This window comes from Pleurodeles waltl, chromosome 12 (genome assembly GCF_031143425.1).
Source record: "Pleurodeles waltl isolate 20211129_DDA chromosome 12, aPleWal1.hap1.20221129, whole genome shotgun sequence".
Classification (NCBI taxonomy): domain Eukaryota; kingdom Metazoa; phylum Chordata; class Amphibia; order Caudata; family Salamandridae; genus Pleurodeles; species Pleurodeles waltl.
The window spans coordinates 518784733-518803482 of NC_090451.1; the positions used below are offsets into that span (position 1 = coordinate 518784733).

Here is an 18750-nt window from a genome sequence, read left to right on the forward strand (position 1 = left end):
ACTGTTGCCAGGGTAGGAAAAAAGGGGGTAGAAGGATAGTTAATTTACATTTGCTTGGCATTTTTTTTTTATTAGGATTCATAAAATAAAGTTTCTGAATTATTGAAAGTCACAAATCTTCGCAAATGCATGGACATTCTTGCGGGTGCACTTCTGTGTTTCTTTGTGAGAGTCGTTCAAATTATCACAAATCTGCCATCAAGCCTTTGCACACATTTGCATGCATTTGCAAATAACCAGGGAACATTCTGCTAGCCTTGCAAATAGCCACATTTTACAACGGAACTACTGTCAGTACTTTTACCTGAGTTCACTTTATTTCCTTGGAGTGCTCGCCCTATTAGTAAAGCTTTTTTATCACTGAATCATATTTAGAAGTTTGAACAGTGTATGCATGTGGATACACATTTTGCCTTAGTGGACATGCTCCACTTTCACAGATGCATACTGTGGTATTGCAAACTGGCAGCCAAAGAGTTTGTCTTGTCAGGGGCTGGGTCTATGTGAACAGTAGACAAAAAAAAAAAAAAAAAAAAAAATCGGGCGGTGCAGTAACTAATCCATAGGTGTTCACCTTGTTAGCAGAAGCTTTAACTACCAAGCCCCCAATGCTGGATCGACAAGGCTAGGCCTATGATGCTTAGCTACGGACAACTGAGGCAGCTGACCACAGCTTAGGGCAAGTCACCATCAAAGTTTCCATCAGGGCCTTAGTAATAGGCAGTAATGGGCTCTGAAATAGCAGACTCCAATTGCAAGATTTAGGTCAGTAAGTGTGTCTCAAAAGTAAGTAATAAAATGTCTAACAAATATGCTGTTCTGTATACTACTAATGTGAAAGAGGAGAAAGCCTCAGTGTGAGGCGAGTCCAACTCTCCCTTTTTGGAAGTATCTAGAGCACTGGCATTCTGTAGATCTAAATAAAGGCCAGCATCAGTGTAATGAGCAGGGGAGCAAATTGCCCACCTCCTCACTGTCATACTCATCATGTGGAACCATTTAGAGCCCTCAAATTACATCAGAATGCAAGCCACAAAAGGCTTCAAGCATACAATAATACTTGTCTTGAGGGAGATGCTGGGCGTGCCAAAGCTGAGGAGCTGAACCTTGGTAATCTCCTCACAAAACATAAGCCTGGCATGAATCAACATTGGCTCCATGCCAAAAACGGGAGTCCGAGTCAGATCTATTGTGGGAGCAAGGGTAATGCGATTAGATGAGGTGTCCAGCAGAGGGGTTAATGCTTGGGCTCATGTCTGCAGGAAGCCAGCCAGAGGCCCAACAGAATCTCTTAGCACAGCGGTCAGGCATGCAGCAGAAGTCACACTGAGGTCTTCTGCAGCTTTGTGAAACCTGAAGCCGCACTAGAGGGAGCAGGCATCAACCTGAAAAGTTGCAGTGTCTCCTCTCATGGACACAGCCTGCTGCGCGGGTCGCAGATGGCCCGGGAAAATCAGGGCACGCCGGACAAGCCCTGGAACAAGCTCAGTTTTACAATGGCAGCAAAGTTGGGTCCTTGGAATGCCAAATGAGCAATGTCTCCCCAGAGTAGGAGTGGCGAGATGGGGGATAAGTCCCACTTGGACTTCTTGTACTTGTAGCAAGACTTGTCCCTCAACTTGTTGGAAGATTGAACTGGATTGGGGCCAGGTCCTGGCCCATAATTTGGAGTACAAGCTACCTTAATTTTTGGGTTTGTGATGTATAGCTTCTTGATCACCTTCAGGTGCACCAAAGAGCATTGGTTGCATGACTTGAGTCAGACCTAGACACCACAGCCAGACATCCTGTAGATCAGTGTAAGACATCTGCTTCCTGCAGTCACATTATGCTTTAAAGTTTGTCTTTTTGTGGGGTGGGACATTTCAGTAGCACACGATTTTTTCTATAAAACACAATTTTGGCATCAGTGAAAAACTGAAATTGGGAGTACTGCTAAGGATCGTGGCTAAACGGTAGGGAAAGAAAAGAACTGACATTATCATGCAAGGGTGGTGCCTATTTATGGTTCTTTGCTTTCGTTTCCAAAGGTGGGACGAGGTCGCCACAGACCTCAATGGCACCACTGCCAGCATGCAGGAGCAACTGTTATGAAAAAGTTCTTGGCCCAGTCGGTGGGCTGAGAAATCCAAAACGGAGTGGCATCTGCAGTTAGATGTATTCATCAAAGAGATGAAACTGATAGTGAAGAACCACATGTCAATACACATCTCAGAGATACACTGTTAATGTGATGGATTGGTGGCCAGAAGCTGGTCATTAGGACAGCGAGCAAGGATGTTTAATAGGTTAGGGGTTTAAAGTGAGCAAAGAGGGAGCGCAGGAAGTTTTAAAGCTAATGGAAGGTAGAAAAATAGATTAAAGACTATTTAAATGTGTGCTTGGAAAAAGTGCCTTAAGTAATCGATCCCTTGCAGATGAAACCAAATAACTCCAAGTAAAGCCCCCAACTTAGACAAACAGAAATGGCTAGATTTGATCCTACCCAGACAGGAAAAAGAAATTAAGACATTAAGGCAACATAAATGTTTCCCAAGGCACAGAAGATAAACAACACCCTAGGACCTAAGTCAAGTTCTGACCAAACTAACTCTATAAGAGGCCCATGAGCATCCAGAGAAATGGCAGTTGCCAGACACCAGGGACACTGAACCATAGACACCCAAAATCAAGTCATACAGAAAGCTGCAAGCACCACCATGAACAATGCTCTGGGGAGGATCCTGGACCAAATGGGCAATCCTGACCAGGCTCGGACAGCATGCCTGCAATAAAATGGTTTCCTGAATTATCTCTGGACTTAGAGAGTAGGTTCTTCACCATTGACACTGACCATCCTTTCACAGGGAACATTAACATCAAAGGGAACCAAAGGGTTTTAAAACCACCATCCCTCCAACAAAAGCAAACAAAGCAGGCAGAAACTTAGTAGGTCTATGGACCGGCTGCAAGGTTGACAAAATGAAAAAAAGAGGACTCTGATATTAACCACCAATCAGGCATAACAGATATATATTTTCTTGACAAATCAATATTTGGAATAAAAAAAACATATATGCTGAGTGCCCCGATTGAAGGGGATCTGAAGAACTACTGACACTACTTCAAAGTTATATTGAGGACAAACTCCCACTAAGATGCCAAGTCATCAAAGGAGGGGACTTCAACAGGAAGTTAGGTAACTGGTGTGAGGACAATGAAGCCCTCATAAAAAGCTAGATAAGTCATGCAGCCCCTATCCTAATCCACCTTTTCCCATCTGAAGTTCCCAAAGGAATGCCCCTTGCAAAATGCTGCTCTAGAAACAGTACGACTTCCACATCCCACACTTCAATTGTCATTTGCAAAACGGTCATGGAGAGTAGAAAGTGATCATATTCCATTGACAAATAAAGAAGCCTCCTGCTAACATCACCTATCGCACGTCTGTCCTGAAGCCCTGTGAAATATGTGGGCAACTCAATGGATTGAGTATGAATCAACTCAGAAGGCCTGGAGGAGTGGCTGATGTAACAGAAGCTTCCATGTTAAGACAACAATACCATAATGAAGAGGATAGCAACTCTCCAACATCTACAGCAAGTAGATATGAGAGCTTGGCGCTCTTCAAAGAAATAGCAGAACTCTTCACTTAATGGACAGAATTCCTTCCGCTTCTCCCAGAAAAACCAACCTCAAAAACATGAGCAAACCAGGCCAATCCAAACAATTACTTTGTTTATGATGAATGCACCCTAAAGAACAAACAATTGATGTAACAATTTATAGCACAAACCACTCCATCCCCTCAAAAAGGGATAAAAGCCAATCTGAGAAAACAATACAAGTCTCCAAAAGAAAAAAAAGAAAGCTAAAATTCTACACAGGAAATAGAAAGACATTGAGCAGAAAGCAGCAGTCCAAGACACAAAATCATACAGGGCCTTAGATTGAACAGGCATAGAACCAAAGGTTTTCACCAGATAATCTTGTAAAACACCCCAGAATGGTAAGAGGTGGATTCAGAATCTGTCCTTTTCACTATTGACCAACTGAAGAAAAATGCCTCTTTTCAACATGGTTACCCCCTGAACCACTACGTTTTGCCTGGTATCTGATGTGATTTCAACTGAAAGTAAACTAGGTTCCTGCTAACCTTGTCCCCAGTGCCAGATCTCTCTTCCTAAACTGTACAACTATTTCCCCAATGGGCAAATTCTTTAGCACCCTCTGTAAATCCCTAGTAAATTGTATCCCTGAAACCTAGGGCCTGAGGTGCTAAAGAGGGCCCCTAAGGGGTGTAGCACAAATTGTGACACCCTTTAGGAACCCCTCACCAAACACACGACAGGCTGGCAGTCTTGGTGCAGACAAAAGTGATAACACGACATGGCACAGTGTCTGTGTGCCATGTCCCCTAACACTGCATGCAATATATGTAAGTCACCCCTACAGCAGGCCTTTCAGCCCTAAGGCAGGATGCATTATATTACATATGAGGGCCCCTGCTAAGTCTTTGTCAATTCTCAGACATAGTAAGTGGCCATGGAAGCCATTTTAAACGCATGTGCTGGACAGTAGTCAATATGAGTTCCCCAGCTACATAATGGCTTCACTGAAGATAGGGGTGCTTGATATCAAACATCACGTACTGATAAGCCCACACTGATTTCAGTGATGGATTTATCAATACATGCACCCAGAGGGCACCTTAGAGGTCCCACCTGAAAATCTACTAGCCTCTGGTATGCTTGCCAACCGGTTTCTGCCAGCCTGCCACCCGAGACACAGTTCTGGCCCCATAGGGTGAGAGCCTTCTGCTCTTAGGAGGCCCAGAACAAAAGCCTGCCTGGGAAGAGGGTGTAACACCATCTCCCACAGTATGACCTGCTGATTAGCCTTTCTAAGGTGGCAAGCCTCAAAGTGCTGCTCAAAGAAGCAGACCCCCTTGTCCCTTGTCCAGAGCCCCTTGACACCTGGACAGGTGGGAAAACTAGCTAGTCAGGTAGGCGTGCCACCCTCATGCTAGTACCATCCCTACGGTGGGCTAAGTCGAGGTGAACAAGATTTTTCAGAGGTAGCCATCTTTGAGATGGCATACCTAGGAATTCTGGGACAGGGTTATGCCCACTTCCCCACAGGAAGTAGTCATACAGGGGGCATAGTGACCCCAATGGTCTGCAGTCCACTACCCTACACACCCCTAAAGCCCTAATTTCAGTATTTTGTGGAGCCTCTGGAACCAGAGAAGCAGATCCTGATGACCTAAGATGACCAAGGACACTGAAGAGCCACAAAATCAGAAGAGGAGAAAAGAAGCAGCTTCACCTTGTACCAACCCCGCCGGCCTGTATGCATCCCTTGTCAAAATCAGCACCAAAAAAAAAAAAAAAAGACCCTTCCTGAAGCTGTGAATCCAGAAACTTGGGAGGACTGCCTGCCTTGGAAAAAGACTCAAAACCTCAAGAACCGCGGACCTGTTCTACGACAAACTCCAGAGACAGGATGCTGAAGACTCCAGAGCCACCAAAACCTGACACCTGAGGTCATCACTGCACACGCCATCTCCTGAGTTGAAGTGGACCACCGGTGCCAACAAGGTTCCCCAGCCCTCAAGAGTCCAAGTCCATCACCCCTCCTGAACTCCCAGGCGACATCCTCAGCCTCTGCACACAGTCCCCTTCTCCTGTGACTGCTTCTGTAAAGAAAACCCTACACCTAAAGACACCTCTGTACCCAGTCGCTCCCTGAGCCATGGATAAAAGGACCAAAGGTGCGTACCTGTGCCCAAGCATCCTGAGGCTTGAGCCCTGCTGTTAGTTCAGCCCAACTGGCTTCCTGGCTAGAGCCTGCAGCCTCTTTTCACAGTGACCGATCTCCACTGAAACGCATTGGGCACCTGACAAAGCTTTGCACCTGGCCGCCCCAGAGCCGCTAGCGGTGTACTGATGGTGCTGCATTTGACCTTGCCCACCACTCACCTTAACTCCTGGAGATTGGTCTTGTACGTTGCTGTACTCTACTTGTTTTTCCTCCCATAGGATAACATTGCAGAGCTCAGGAATTGCTCTGTGTCCACTTTGTAAAGTGAAAAGAATTCCTATTTAAAAACGGACTTACCTGAACGATTTTTCTGTGATGCCTAAATATATATAAAGATACTTGCTATTTTTGTAAATTGGTATGGATCTTCTTCTTGAGTCACGTGTCTCATTTATTGACTATTATGTGTATATTTTGATGTATTGTACGCTCCCCTTTGTTAAGCCCAAGGCTGTTCGAACACACTACCGCCAAATAGAGCACTTTGGGTTTGCATAGCAAGCCATAGTCTACTCACTGAAGAACCGCTGGACTCTTGACACTGTATTACCAGAACCACATAAAGAGACAGTTTCCTACACCAACTTTCGTACTGCCATATCGGTGTTTAAATGTTCAAAACAAATGCACATTTTTTAGATTCTTCATTGATCTTTTACTGCAAAAGTGAAGCACTCTGTAGTTGAAGCAGGGAAAACATTCCTGAACCCTTTCATGTGGAAGTGTCCTGCTCAAACAGCCCCGACCCCAAAATTCACCATCAAATCAGGACTCAAACAAGTCTCCCTCTTGGTCAACATGAGCAGCCTGCCAAAATTACTGCTAAAGCTTGCAGTTAAAGCACAAATAACAAAACAAAAACGAGAACATCTACAACCTTATAATCCTATACTCCAAACGCTCTAAACCAATTATTTAGATACAGGGTACACTGTTAACGAGAAAACAGCATCACAATCAACAAAGGGTAAAGAAAGATCATAGTTTGTAAGGCGAGCCTAAGCAGTGGTTCTCCGACCATCAGCAGACTCACTGCTTCTTTTGCTGCAACTCATGCACAAAACAAGCAAACATACAAAAACATTTTTTGTCCAGCTCATGCATACATAAATCATGTAGAACAATAAGCCAGGCAGACTCCCAATGTGATAATCTATTTACACACTACTGCACCGTCAGTATGCCTTTGTGTTGTCAAATTTCTGACAGTCTGGGAGAGGTGGAGGCTGTGGATTGGGAGAGACCGAGAAAACTCCACATATGAAAGTCTGGGGTAGTGAGCGAACTTCGGGAACCCTTGCATTCTACCACAAAATCCCTAAAATGACAAGTGTTTTTTTGGCACCCTTTTACTCATTCGAAAGCATCTTTCCCTGCCATAGTCATTATATGGATTACTAAAAAGATGACCTCCTTTTTTTAAGTGTACAGACACACAGCATCCTGTTGCCCCTGTGGCTATGCTGGTTAGTTCCTCTAGCAATTATTATGATTTATGCTTCTATCCCTCATATACCCTCACCATCACCATCACAATCCCATGATCTGTGTCCCATACCACAATAACTGCACTTCGGTGGTCATCACACACAATATGAAATCACATCTACAAAAGCTCACAAAGGAAACAACACGCTTTCAATCACACATACTACAGGGTGTAGCTTGCAATCCATAAGAGTAAGAGTTTCAGCACCCTACATTACTGAGTCGACAAGACTGCATTCTTTATTGCAGACTGGCAGGCCTCACTAATCCATTATCTCACATCACTCAAGTGATAAGCGAATTTAGCCTGCATCCAGTGCATTATAAAGTTAATGTTTTAAATGTAGTTTAGGTCCATATGTAAGTTTTCTACGTATTGACTATATTCTTCTCTACTGTTAAACCAAGAACTCAGCACTCCAAAGGCATTTTCACCCATTCTCCCGGAGTGACATTTATTTCAAGTGTAATACACTTACTCTGCAAAACATTTTGATTGGACGAAGGGAGGACGTGGCTATACCAAAGATCCTTCTTTTAGGTCTATGCATACACTATTGGCATCCTACAACTGTCCAATCTACCAAGAAGCCCAATAAGGAGCAGGCGATCAGTGGACTATACAAATAAAGCATTGTTACAACAGTTTCCTCTAAATAAATAAATAGTACAAAAAAAAAAAAATGTTATACAAAGGTTTTACTTCGTTGGGTTGCAACTCTTACAGCACATTTTCGGATACGTGTGCTATGTCAGATACTGCCATAGAAACCAGGTGAAAGCCCAAGTCTGTAAGACTGATTCTAAAGCACTGAACATGAGGGCTCGGTAACAATGGCTTTTCACCGGACCACGGTCCTGATGCTTTGGAGTTTAATGTACACTGAAGTAATTTAGTTTGTCTGTGTTTGTTTACTGCTTTGTCAAACCATTTGAGTGAAAGGCGTACTTGAGGCAAACGATGATAACCATTACTTTTAAAGCGGTCATTAGCGAGATTTGAGGTAAATTAAGAATTACAAATTTTACAAAAAGCACTGAGAACACTTTGTCAAACAGAGTTTTTTTTCTTCACTGTTCGGGATATTTGCTTAAACGTTTAAGGAAGTTGATAGGGCTCAGCTTGTAAGGTGCTGCCAAGATCCAGTTACTGCCTCATGAAGAAGCTCCCCATCCCCAATGATAAAGCCAGCAGTCATTTGCACTGACCTGCAAGATAGTTTTTGCAATCTCAGTGTTTTCTGGACTTTCAAAGTGAAGAAGTTGCGAGCCAAATCCATAGTAATGTGGAGCCATCTTGTGAAGATCAACAACGTTAGCATCAGCGCTGAAAACAGTCCTCCAACCTTCTCTGTAAATCTTGGGCAGTTCCACAGAGATGATCCGTCTCTTGCTGTCGTAAAGACCCTTTACAAGCCATAGAGGCAGCTCCATCTTTGAGCCCTAGAGGAAAGAAAATGTGATTATGTAACAACAAAAATAGAAGATGAAATTGTGTACTCCTAACTGATATACCATTCGGAAAACATGATGTTAGGAACTCATTAATTAGTAACCAACACACTGGCTGAGAGAGACAAGTTACTATTACTTGCTGGTTAGAGTAGAAATATTACTAACAGAGAATTGAGACCCAAGACAGTTGAGGCTAGAAAGGACATGATTAGATTATTCGACTGATATGTGCAGATGTATTAACGGACTGAGATACAAGAAATTGTCCTGCTGTGGCTCATCAATACATATAAAACAGCCGATCAGTCAGAATAAGATTTATTGAGTTAAAGGCAAGACCACCACAGCTTCATAAAGTTAAGCAACTGGTCACAAAACTCTAACCTACAATCAATGCTGTTCTCCAGTGCATGTTAATGAACCCACAACCACAAAAAAAAAAAAAAAGTGTATCAGATATATGTGTTTCAGAATGGAATTTATTAAAACAGACGATGGGTGTTCGACCTGGGCCTGTGCTAGATCTTGCATCCACGAAGCCAAGCAGAGGAAAGTGTGATAATTATGCCAAATGTTACTTCCCAATTTTTATTTGTAGATTTGGTTGACCGACTGGAAGGTCCAGTTTTATCATGAAACACCTGTGGCTATACACCACCTGAAAAGATACAAGGTAATATTTTATTCCCACTGTAATATAACAGGTATCAGTACAAAAACTAAAGTCTAGAAATGGGGAACCTTTATTCGAATGCATGGTATCTGCTACCTGAAGGAAACCTGACATGTGATAAAAACACTAATTAATTGGTTTTAGGTACATGGTGTACCAGCAGTCGAGCTTAATTGAGGCAGGTCTGTTGAAGAGCTAATATTCTTGGTGCCCATTGTTGTTGAAGTTAATGTACTGGTGAGGATACAAGATGGGCAGTATGCTAAAATCAGGTGAAGGTTCACGTTTAGCTTTTATGTTGTACATACAAGCCCAGTTCCAGTAAAGAAAGCCCTCGCAATTAAAGCATGGGAATATCTGATTAGTGTGAACCATGATTCAGATCTGGAACGATTAACCTGGCTCTGGGATGAAATATAGCCTTAGGACACAGCGTTTAAGGAGCAGCCCCCAATAGTAATTCTGTGGCTAGTATAAAAAAAAAAATGTATAGTCTCTTTCCAACTAAAGGCATATAATGGACCTACCAAATTCCAGAATCCTGTAAAATCAACGTCCCATGTTTGAGTAGTGCAAGCATTCTAAACTAGGTTAATGAGTATTGAGAGCTGAGCACTGGTAGATTACTTTTTGGTTGAGGCAAGGTTAATGTACTCACAGTGCACAAATCCTCTTGTAAATCTCCCAAAAAACTGAATATGCAACAGCTGTGTTAAGAGATGGCAGGTTGACCCTGGTAATCTCTAACAATCCTAGAGAATTATTGTGGAATACGGCAACCTGGACAACTATTATTTGATATCTGTAATATTAGAGAAGGTGATGTGACATTTTAAATTGGTTGTGTGGGGGGGGGGGGCGGAGGGGACAAACGCCTCTGAGGGAAATCTTAAAATTACACACAGCTTAAGGAGAACTTCCATTTAAAACTCTTTAAATCTGTGAGGAGATCTATTAAGAACTAGCCGAGTAAATTTCATAGGTAAGCTACATAAAGTAGGAGCGCAAAATGAATGCTACTGAAGGTCATTAAGGGGTCTGATGTGATAGCAGGGAGGTGATATTATAACAAGTTGGTAGTGAAAAATAAAGATGGAGTAGTGGAAGTAGTAGATTTCAAAGTGCAATGGAAGATAATTTGGAATTACAAATGGTGGCAACTAGAATTCATGACACTGTTTGCTGCCAACAAGACGGAGTGCAAACCCTAGAACTCTCCTGAGGGGCAAGAAGGACAATCTCCTGCTACAGTTGATGTGCTACATAATTACAGTTGCTGCACTGCCACCTGAGACACAGTTTGCTACCAACAAGGGATACTACCAATCCCAAATTTCCTTGAGGAACGAGATGGAGGCATGATCCTGCCGCAGTCCAGGAATTAGATTAGTGCAAGTTGCTGCGCGTGCTGTCCCAGGGCAAAGTCTAGGCCAAAGGCTGGACCATTCGCACCAGTCATAACCAGAAAGAGGCAGGGTACGGCCACTCTCACTGTTGGTATTGGGGATTCCTGTCAAAGGCACATTAGATGATTGCAGACATTTGTCAAGTTGAGATTTTCATTTATGCTGGTAAGGACCTTTTGCCTGCTGTCCAACTCTAACCCGTTTCATTTGCAATTGCTCAGAATAACTCCACCTTTGTGCCGGAATACTACTCAAATCTGCCTAAAAAGTAATCATGCATGGTTATCTTTTGTTAGTCATCAGTCGTGTTCAAATGAGTTTGTGAGGCTTTACATTTTTTCAATTAGTCCTTTATATGTATGAAATCTGCAAGCCTTATTTAATCTTTGTTATTTTGCCTGACAAGGAGGGTGTTATTTATGTACTAAATTTTGTATCTATCTGTTGGTCTTTTTGCTGTACTGTGTCAGCTGGCGTTGTTCCTGTTAAGTGCTATGCGCTCTCCTTTCACCATAATGAGCAATAACGTCCCACAACTAAACTGTAGGCAAATGGAAAGTTGCAGACTCCATAGGAAAGTGATTAAAAAACCTGATAAACAGGCAGTAGAGAATTGCACTGTAAGGGAAAGTGATATTCTTATTGAAGAAATTGGATCTGTGCTGGGTTCAGAACGGCTGAAAAATAATTTAATGTTGGTTTCAAAAATACCTGAGCTTTTTACAAGAAAAAAAAAACAGAAGAAGAAGAAGAAACCCAAGAAAGGCCCCAGTTTAGTTCAGTCTAGAGGTGAGCCTGCAACGGTTACCACTACTTAGTTCTCTTACAACCCACATTACCCCCCATCAAAAACACCTATGCACATTGTGCTCAATGGATTGCACTTGTAGCCCAGGAAGAGCTCCCCTTTCATAAAGTACCAGATAATATAAGGTGGAGCAATCCTATTTTTAACCAGCTGATAAGTTATTGCTTTTGCCTCATAAAAATATGTCTGCCAAGGATGTAGATCCCCTTTGTATATTCAATTTTTTTTAAAACTGAAATTATTGGAATACACAATTTGGTGTTGACCGTCTATAACAAAATTCCAACAGGTGCTTAATGATAGATAACAAGAATCCAGGGGTACCGAGCAGAAGAGCTTACCAGGCATCAGGATTTTTCCTCCTACCTCTAACTACTACTTCTACTGCTATTGATCAGATTGACTCTTGTACTCTTAGGGATTGCCAGACTCCATGGAAAGGCATTAATCCCATAACCAAGCAATTCCATGCAACCAATTAAACAAATGGTAAAGGACTTGTAGGCCATTGTCAAAAGCAGACAATCACTGACATTGCTAAAGTAATCCCTAGAGCTAGCACAAATATTACTCAAGACCATCAATGGTATTCTACTTACAAATTCTCCAAAAACCAACTCTCAGCTCATAGACACAATAATCAATCTGCACCCCTAGTAAGAAATAATGGTGAGGGATCATGTTGGATTAAGATCCTGAAGCTTCATACATCTGCTTTTGAGAATAGTGATTACCCCAAGAACAAGGTGGTAAAATGGATTAGGAGAAACACAACAATACCACTCTGTGATCCATTTTGATGAAGCACTATTTCTTTGCTTTTCATTATGTCAATTACTATCCATTCAGAAGCTGGTTGAAGATCTACAGGCACTTGACCAACTAACCTCTTGGCCCACAGGGTCAGAAATTCATTTTAGGCTCTCCCACCATCCAGGAAGACTGCAGTGACTTCAACAGGTTAGCATAAGGGCATTGTTAAACCTGGTAACCAAGTCACACCAGCTCTTCCTAGTCGGTCTCAAATGGATGAGTCAAACTGACAGTCAGTTTCTTTATACCAGAGGCTAGGACAGACAGGTTGTACTAACCCTGAATCTGATGAGTGCTATCTTGGGAACAACATAAACAATTCAGATTTACTCACAACTCCTTTCTTTGAACACAATTCAGGCAGAGCACCTCATATCAATTCCAACACCTTTGAGCAGACTATATCACCCTTGTTTAAATTACTTTCATGGAATATGAAAGTTATCAAAAATATAAAGGAACCAGCGGGGTGGGTGGGGGGTTTGGAGGGCAGGTCATTTGACAATTATCACATCTGCGTCTTTCAAAAAACCTGGTCCACATCCTCAATATGTAGATAAGGTTGTACCAGTTATCATAGAGAAGCCATCTATTAAGGAGCTCAGCAGCAGTGTGGAGGCCTCACGATTTGGGTTAAAACCCTGCTTAACTATTAAATTAAGATGACTGATTTAAGATTTTCGGGTAAAAGGGGTTTATGCATGCATTGCCTGCAGGGTTTCTGTAAAGCTATTTTAACAAGCTAACATGTTACTAGACCTGCAGGTCAAATAACTTGAATAATCTACTTGACCTAAGTGTAATGTACTTGACCTGTAAACATGTCCCAAGGTGAGTGATCCTAGGCAAATATTTTATTTTTCAAAGTCGCCTTGTCTTCATTTTCACATATGAGTGCACCTTCAAATATGCGAGCTCAGCATTTCTGCTGCACAAAAAAAACCTTGTTTGGTTAAATAGATTAAGCGTTTGCCCCATGCAGAAGAAGAACCTTTCCCACATACAGGGTACACATGATAAATGGGTTGTCTCCTATTTTACCAATAGCATTGACATCAGGGCAGGAGTGTTTTTCAGTTTGTTTAAAACACTCAGTTTCAAAAATATATATAACTATAGCATGATGTAGTAACACACTGTCATTAACAGACAGTACATTTCCAAGAATTGGCCAAAAAACTTCCCACTAACTTACACCTTTACTGATAAAACTATATAGTGTATTACTAGTAATCTGTGAAAATTGAGTTTCAGAAAACATATTTATCATTTGCCATCACCAAATAAAGTGTTCTGATTTGTTTTCATCCTATTAAAATATTTTTTTAATCACACTGAAGGACAAACAAGCATTTGCAATGCAATGGGTCTCACATTTGCTCGAGTTAGAGCTATTGGCGCTGCAAATTCATAACTGGACTTTTCTTGCCACATAAATTGGTCAATCCTGCCTCATACTTTGGTCTTTTCCTACCACATAATTCCAGTGGCCCTGCATGTAACTAAAGCATTTACATTTAACTTCATCCTTTATCTGTAGTCAAAAATGAAATGTTGCCATTTAGGATCCTAAAGTAAATCTACCATGCTAATTCCAATAGAATACCACTTTCACTACCCCACCATCACAGTTACGGGCTGGCTAACATAATTCCCAAAACAAGACCACCACAGAGGAGAAATGAGAGTAATAAACTAGAAGAGTAACCCATATCAAGAGTGTTCAGATAGTCATAGTGTAGGAAGAATGTTAGGTTGCCCTGAATTTTGGCAGGGATGTGGAATTCCTATTTCCCAATGCCCCGGACATATTATTTGGGGTCAAGGGCAACAAGTTTCCATGTTTATTTTGTCCTTGGAACAAGTAGGCCCAACCCCCTGCAGCACAAACCCTTTGGTTGCCAGTTTATAGGGAAGTGAACTATCTACAGTTGAGGTAGTGCGTGTGTTCTTATGTTAATGCTGTTCGAACTTGTATTTATGGTTCATTAATGAAAAGCCTTCATTATTAGGGTGAGCGCTGTAAATAAACGTTTTAAGGTAACACTGCACTATTGACAGTGGTTCAAGTATTAAAAAAATAAGTGGACGTACTTTTGGAAAGTTTAACAATATGAGGCTAAGTATAATGCTCCCAGAATGCTCTCGGATTAGATGCACATGTTTGCAGAAGCACTAAATTGAGTAAAGGTGAGCTCCCACTCCAAAAAATGTTTTCCCAAATAATGAGCACAATGCTTCAGTAGTGATTTATTTGCAGTAGAGACAACAATTCCAAGGCTTATATTTCAATTAAATTGATGGTCGTCTTGAAGCTGAAAGAGGGTTCCAAAAATCGGCAGCTAAATAGTCCCAGCAACTTTTATCAAAGATGGAGAATAGATAAAAAACAATATTCGGTGAAAGGACAGCCAACACGTGTTTCACCCCATAGGCGAGTAGGGGGGGGGCTTTCTCAAGGCTGTGGAGAATATATAAGGACAATTTAGGTCGCATGCCAGACTTTACCAAGTTGCAAGCATGCTTTCCGTGCATATCATGCAAGGCATATTGTGCTCCCTCATGGTGAGATCTTTAGGTATATCAGTATAGTGCCATAACAGACTCCCCAGTGTAAGCCAAGGATTGAAGTCCTAAGGGAGTATTAATGAAATGAAGCCATAAGTGAAGTTAGAAAAGTGATACATACTAATCTGATTCTTGTTATTAGAAGAAAAAAGGAAAATAAAAAGTGATTACAGCCCGATTTAATAGTACGTAAGAAAAAAGATATAAAATATAAAAAAGAGAAAAAGAGAAAAATTGTGCAAGCTGGCACTCACATAATGTTAGTGCATTTTTTGGAAGCAAAGTATGTGAGCAAATACTATTGAGAACAAGATAATGTGAAAAAGATAAGAAGTTCAAAAGGATTGGTAACGTACCTAATTCAGAACATAATGACAAACATCTGACACCAATTGTCTCAATAGTCGATAGAAATCTGAACATAGAAACCAATTATAAGAGCTCACTTTGTACAGACAGTATTAGTTGAATAACGCAAATAGCTAAAAATCTAAACGTTTGTAACACTGAGAGTTATGTAGTTGGCGATTAGCCTCAAGAAGGTAATCTGAGGTATTTAAGATGACAATATTGCCCCCCTTGTCTGCTTCCTTGATGATAATATTTGGATTTGTTCTCAAATTGATCAAAGCTGTTTAGATTCGAACCCAACAGCATACATACAACAGCAACTCTCAGCACTCCTGGATTATTGGCTCTCTCGTCAAGTCATTTCACACCAAGAAAGAATAGCCCTGTTTCTCTCTCACCCTACTGTTCCAACCCTATATCTACTGCCTAAGATTCATAAACAAGAATTTCCCCCTAAAGGTAGACCTATAATATCAGGAGTCAATTCCATCTGTTCAAAACTAGGGACTCTTATTGACCAAGTACTCCAGCCTTTCATGATCAACTTACCTTCCTATGTAAGAGATACGAAAGATATCATCCGTAAACTTCAAGATATTGACTGGCAATCTGACTACCTCTTGGTAACCATAGATATAGTCAGCCTTTATACTTCTATCAAACACCAGGACGGCCTAGAAGCTGTCAGACAAGCACTTTCGACCAAACCAGCGTCATTTACTACTCACAACTGTATGATATTGAATATGCTACAATTCTGCCTAGAAAACAACTATTTCCTCTTCGATGGCCAGTTCTACTTACAATTACAGGGTACGCCGATGGGGGCCAAATTTGCGCCGCCCTATGCCTGTATTCTTATGGGAGCCGTAGAACGAGAGTGGTTGTGGAGTGATCAAAATGAATGTTTCTCCCATAATATCATCTTTTGGGGACGCTACATCGATGATATTTTGATGATTTGGCAAGGACAAAGAACCTTACTAACTCAATTCCTGCAGTCCTTGGCACCAAATAAATGGGGTATTGACATTACATATAATATTTCAGACTCACAGGTGGAGTACCTCGATTTACTGATTTATGTGGAACATGCTAAATTGCAGACACGCTTTTTTCGCAAATCAACAGCGGCAAATGCGATCCTTCACGCTACCAGCTGTCATCCCCCAAGTATTATTAAAAATATTCAACAAGGTGAATACAGACGAGCAAGAGTTAATTGTAGTAATTCCAGTGACTATGACCTGTTCTCCTCACAAATAACGGAGAGACTTTTGAATAGGGGATACAACCACAAATTATTGACTTCCTCCATCTGCAACTTAGGCAAAATGGACCGTATAAAGATGATCAATTCATCACCAAGACGTAAAGAGGATACTATAATCCGCTTTATCACCCAATTTCATAATGGTCATCATTTAATACGGAAGCATCTTCGCAAGCACTGGCATCTTATCAGCAGTAATCCTTCCATTCAAAAGTACATTACTCAACATCCAAAAATGGGGTTTCGCCGGGCTCCCAATCTTCGAGATAAACTTTGTCCTTCCTTTTTTCAACAAACTGTCTCTGAACCCTATTTTCCCAAACCCAAAGGTTTCTTTACCTGTACCAAGTGTTCGATATGCAAATTGGGACTGAATAGATCGACTACATTGTACATCAACGATAATGAAATCCTTAATCATGAGTTTACTAATTGTGAAAGCAGAAATGTGGTCTACCTGATCGAATGCCCATGCCACAAGGCTTATATTGGAAGCACGATCCGTCCTTTAAAGCTGCGTATTCAAGAACATTTTCGGAACATTCTTAAGCTGGAGACTCAGGCTCCCTTAGTGGAGCACTATAAAACATTCCATCACAATGAACGATTTTTCAAATTCAGTGGTATATGTCGTCTCACTCCATCTCCACGGGGTGGCAATTTACAACTACGCTTGCGTCAAGAAGAAAGCAGGATGATTATTCAATACGATACAGTGAACAATGGTTTGAACCAGGACCATGAATGGCACTATTGGTTACTCTACAAATGTTTTTGTCTTAAGTCTTGTTGGATTGTATTTTTGACATTTGTTGATCTATTACTACTTCTTTTCTCTTTTCATTTGAGTCTAAATTAGTCTCTTGATTGGTTTTTCTTTCCTTTTGTAAAAAAATTATTATTATTTTTTTCCCTTTGTAAAAAATTATTCTGTTCTAACTGTTCCTTTGGACTGTATCTTCTATATTTACTGCTCTACTACCATTTCTTCTTTTCTTCTTTTAATTGATTAACTAACCCCTTCCAGTATATTTTCCTTACTAACTTTTCCTTGTTCCTTTCTGATAGTGTCCTTGCTAAATTCTTCTTAGTCCCTCTTTTTCTATATATTCCTCTGTTTAGCACATCTTTTTGTTCAAAGTTCTTTTAAGAATTCTCTTTTTATTTTGCACTTCTTTCTTCAACCCCGATTAGATTAAGTTACCGAAATTACTATCTTTTCTAACATGGCCGCCATTGTTTTTGTGTATGTTGCATGCCGTGTCCCTCCTCTGTTTCGTTACCTCCGAAACAGAGAAGGGACATTTGATTATGTAAACCGCGCTACAACCAGAAGGCGGCTGCAGCGATTAAACGCAGGACACGCCGGCGATTTCTTGCCGTTATTCTTCCAGACTCACTACGCCTTCAGGTACTATTCGGTTGGCTGATTGTTTTAATTTCGGACTTATTTATTTTATTGAGAGTTGAGAACTTATCGTTTTTCAACCGTTTTCTTTAATTTTATAAATATCTCCGTCTCATAAAACAAAGTGCACTGTACCGAAATATGTCTTCGAGATTAAGCCATCTATGAGCCCATTGCTCACATATGTTTTTCAGCTGTTTTCTTTAATTTTACAAATTCACAAAACGGAGTGCACTGTACTGAAACATTGTCTTCGGGATTAAGCCGTCTAGGAGTCCATTGCTCACATATGTTTAGCTCCAATGACGACATTTCTTTGGGATTAATAATTGTATTTAGTCGATTTAGAATACTCAGGACAAGGTTCTATGAGCATGTAGAGAGAGGGGTAGCTAATACATTTTTAGCTATTTGCGTTATTCAACTAATACTGTCTGTACAAAGTGAGCTCTTATAATTGGTTTCTATGTTCAGATTTCTATCGACTATTGAGACAATTGGTGTCAGAAGTTTGTCATTATGTTCTGAATTAGGTATGTTACCAATCCTTTTGAACTTCTTATCTTTTTCACATTATCTTGTTCTCAATAGTATTTGCTCACATACTTTGCTTCCAAAAAATGCACTAACATTATGTGAGTGCCAGCTTGCACAATTTTTCTCTTTTTTATATTTTATATCTTTTTTCTTACGTACTATTAAATC

At 40.9% G+C, this 18750-nt stretch overlaps 1 protein-coding gene across 3 annotated transcripts in view; it reads right to left on the reverse strand.

Moving 5' to 3' along the window:
- The window catches only part of GINS3 (GINS complex subunit 3), a 104766-nt gene that overhangs the window by 59087 nt on the left and 26929 nt on the right, over nucleotides 1-18750 (reverse strand). For all 3 annotated transcript variants that reach the window (XR_011199910.1, XR_011199911.1, XM_069217409.1), the window contains exon 2: nucleotides 8500-8733. Coding sequence is in view for 1 of the 3 variants with exons in the window: in XM_069217409.1 (XP_069073510.1) it covers nucleotides 8500-8733 (234 nt within the window). In the remaining 2 variants the exon portion in view is untranslated. The remainder of the gene's footprint in view (nucleotides 1-8499; nucleotides 8734-18750) is intronic.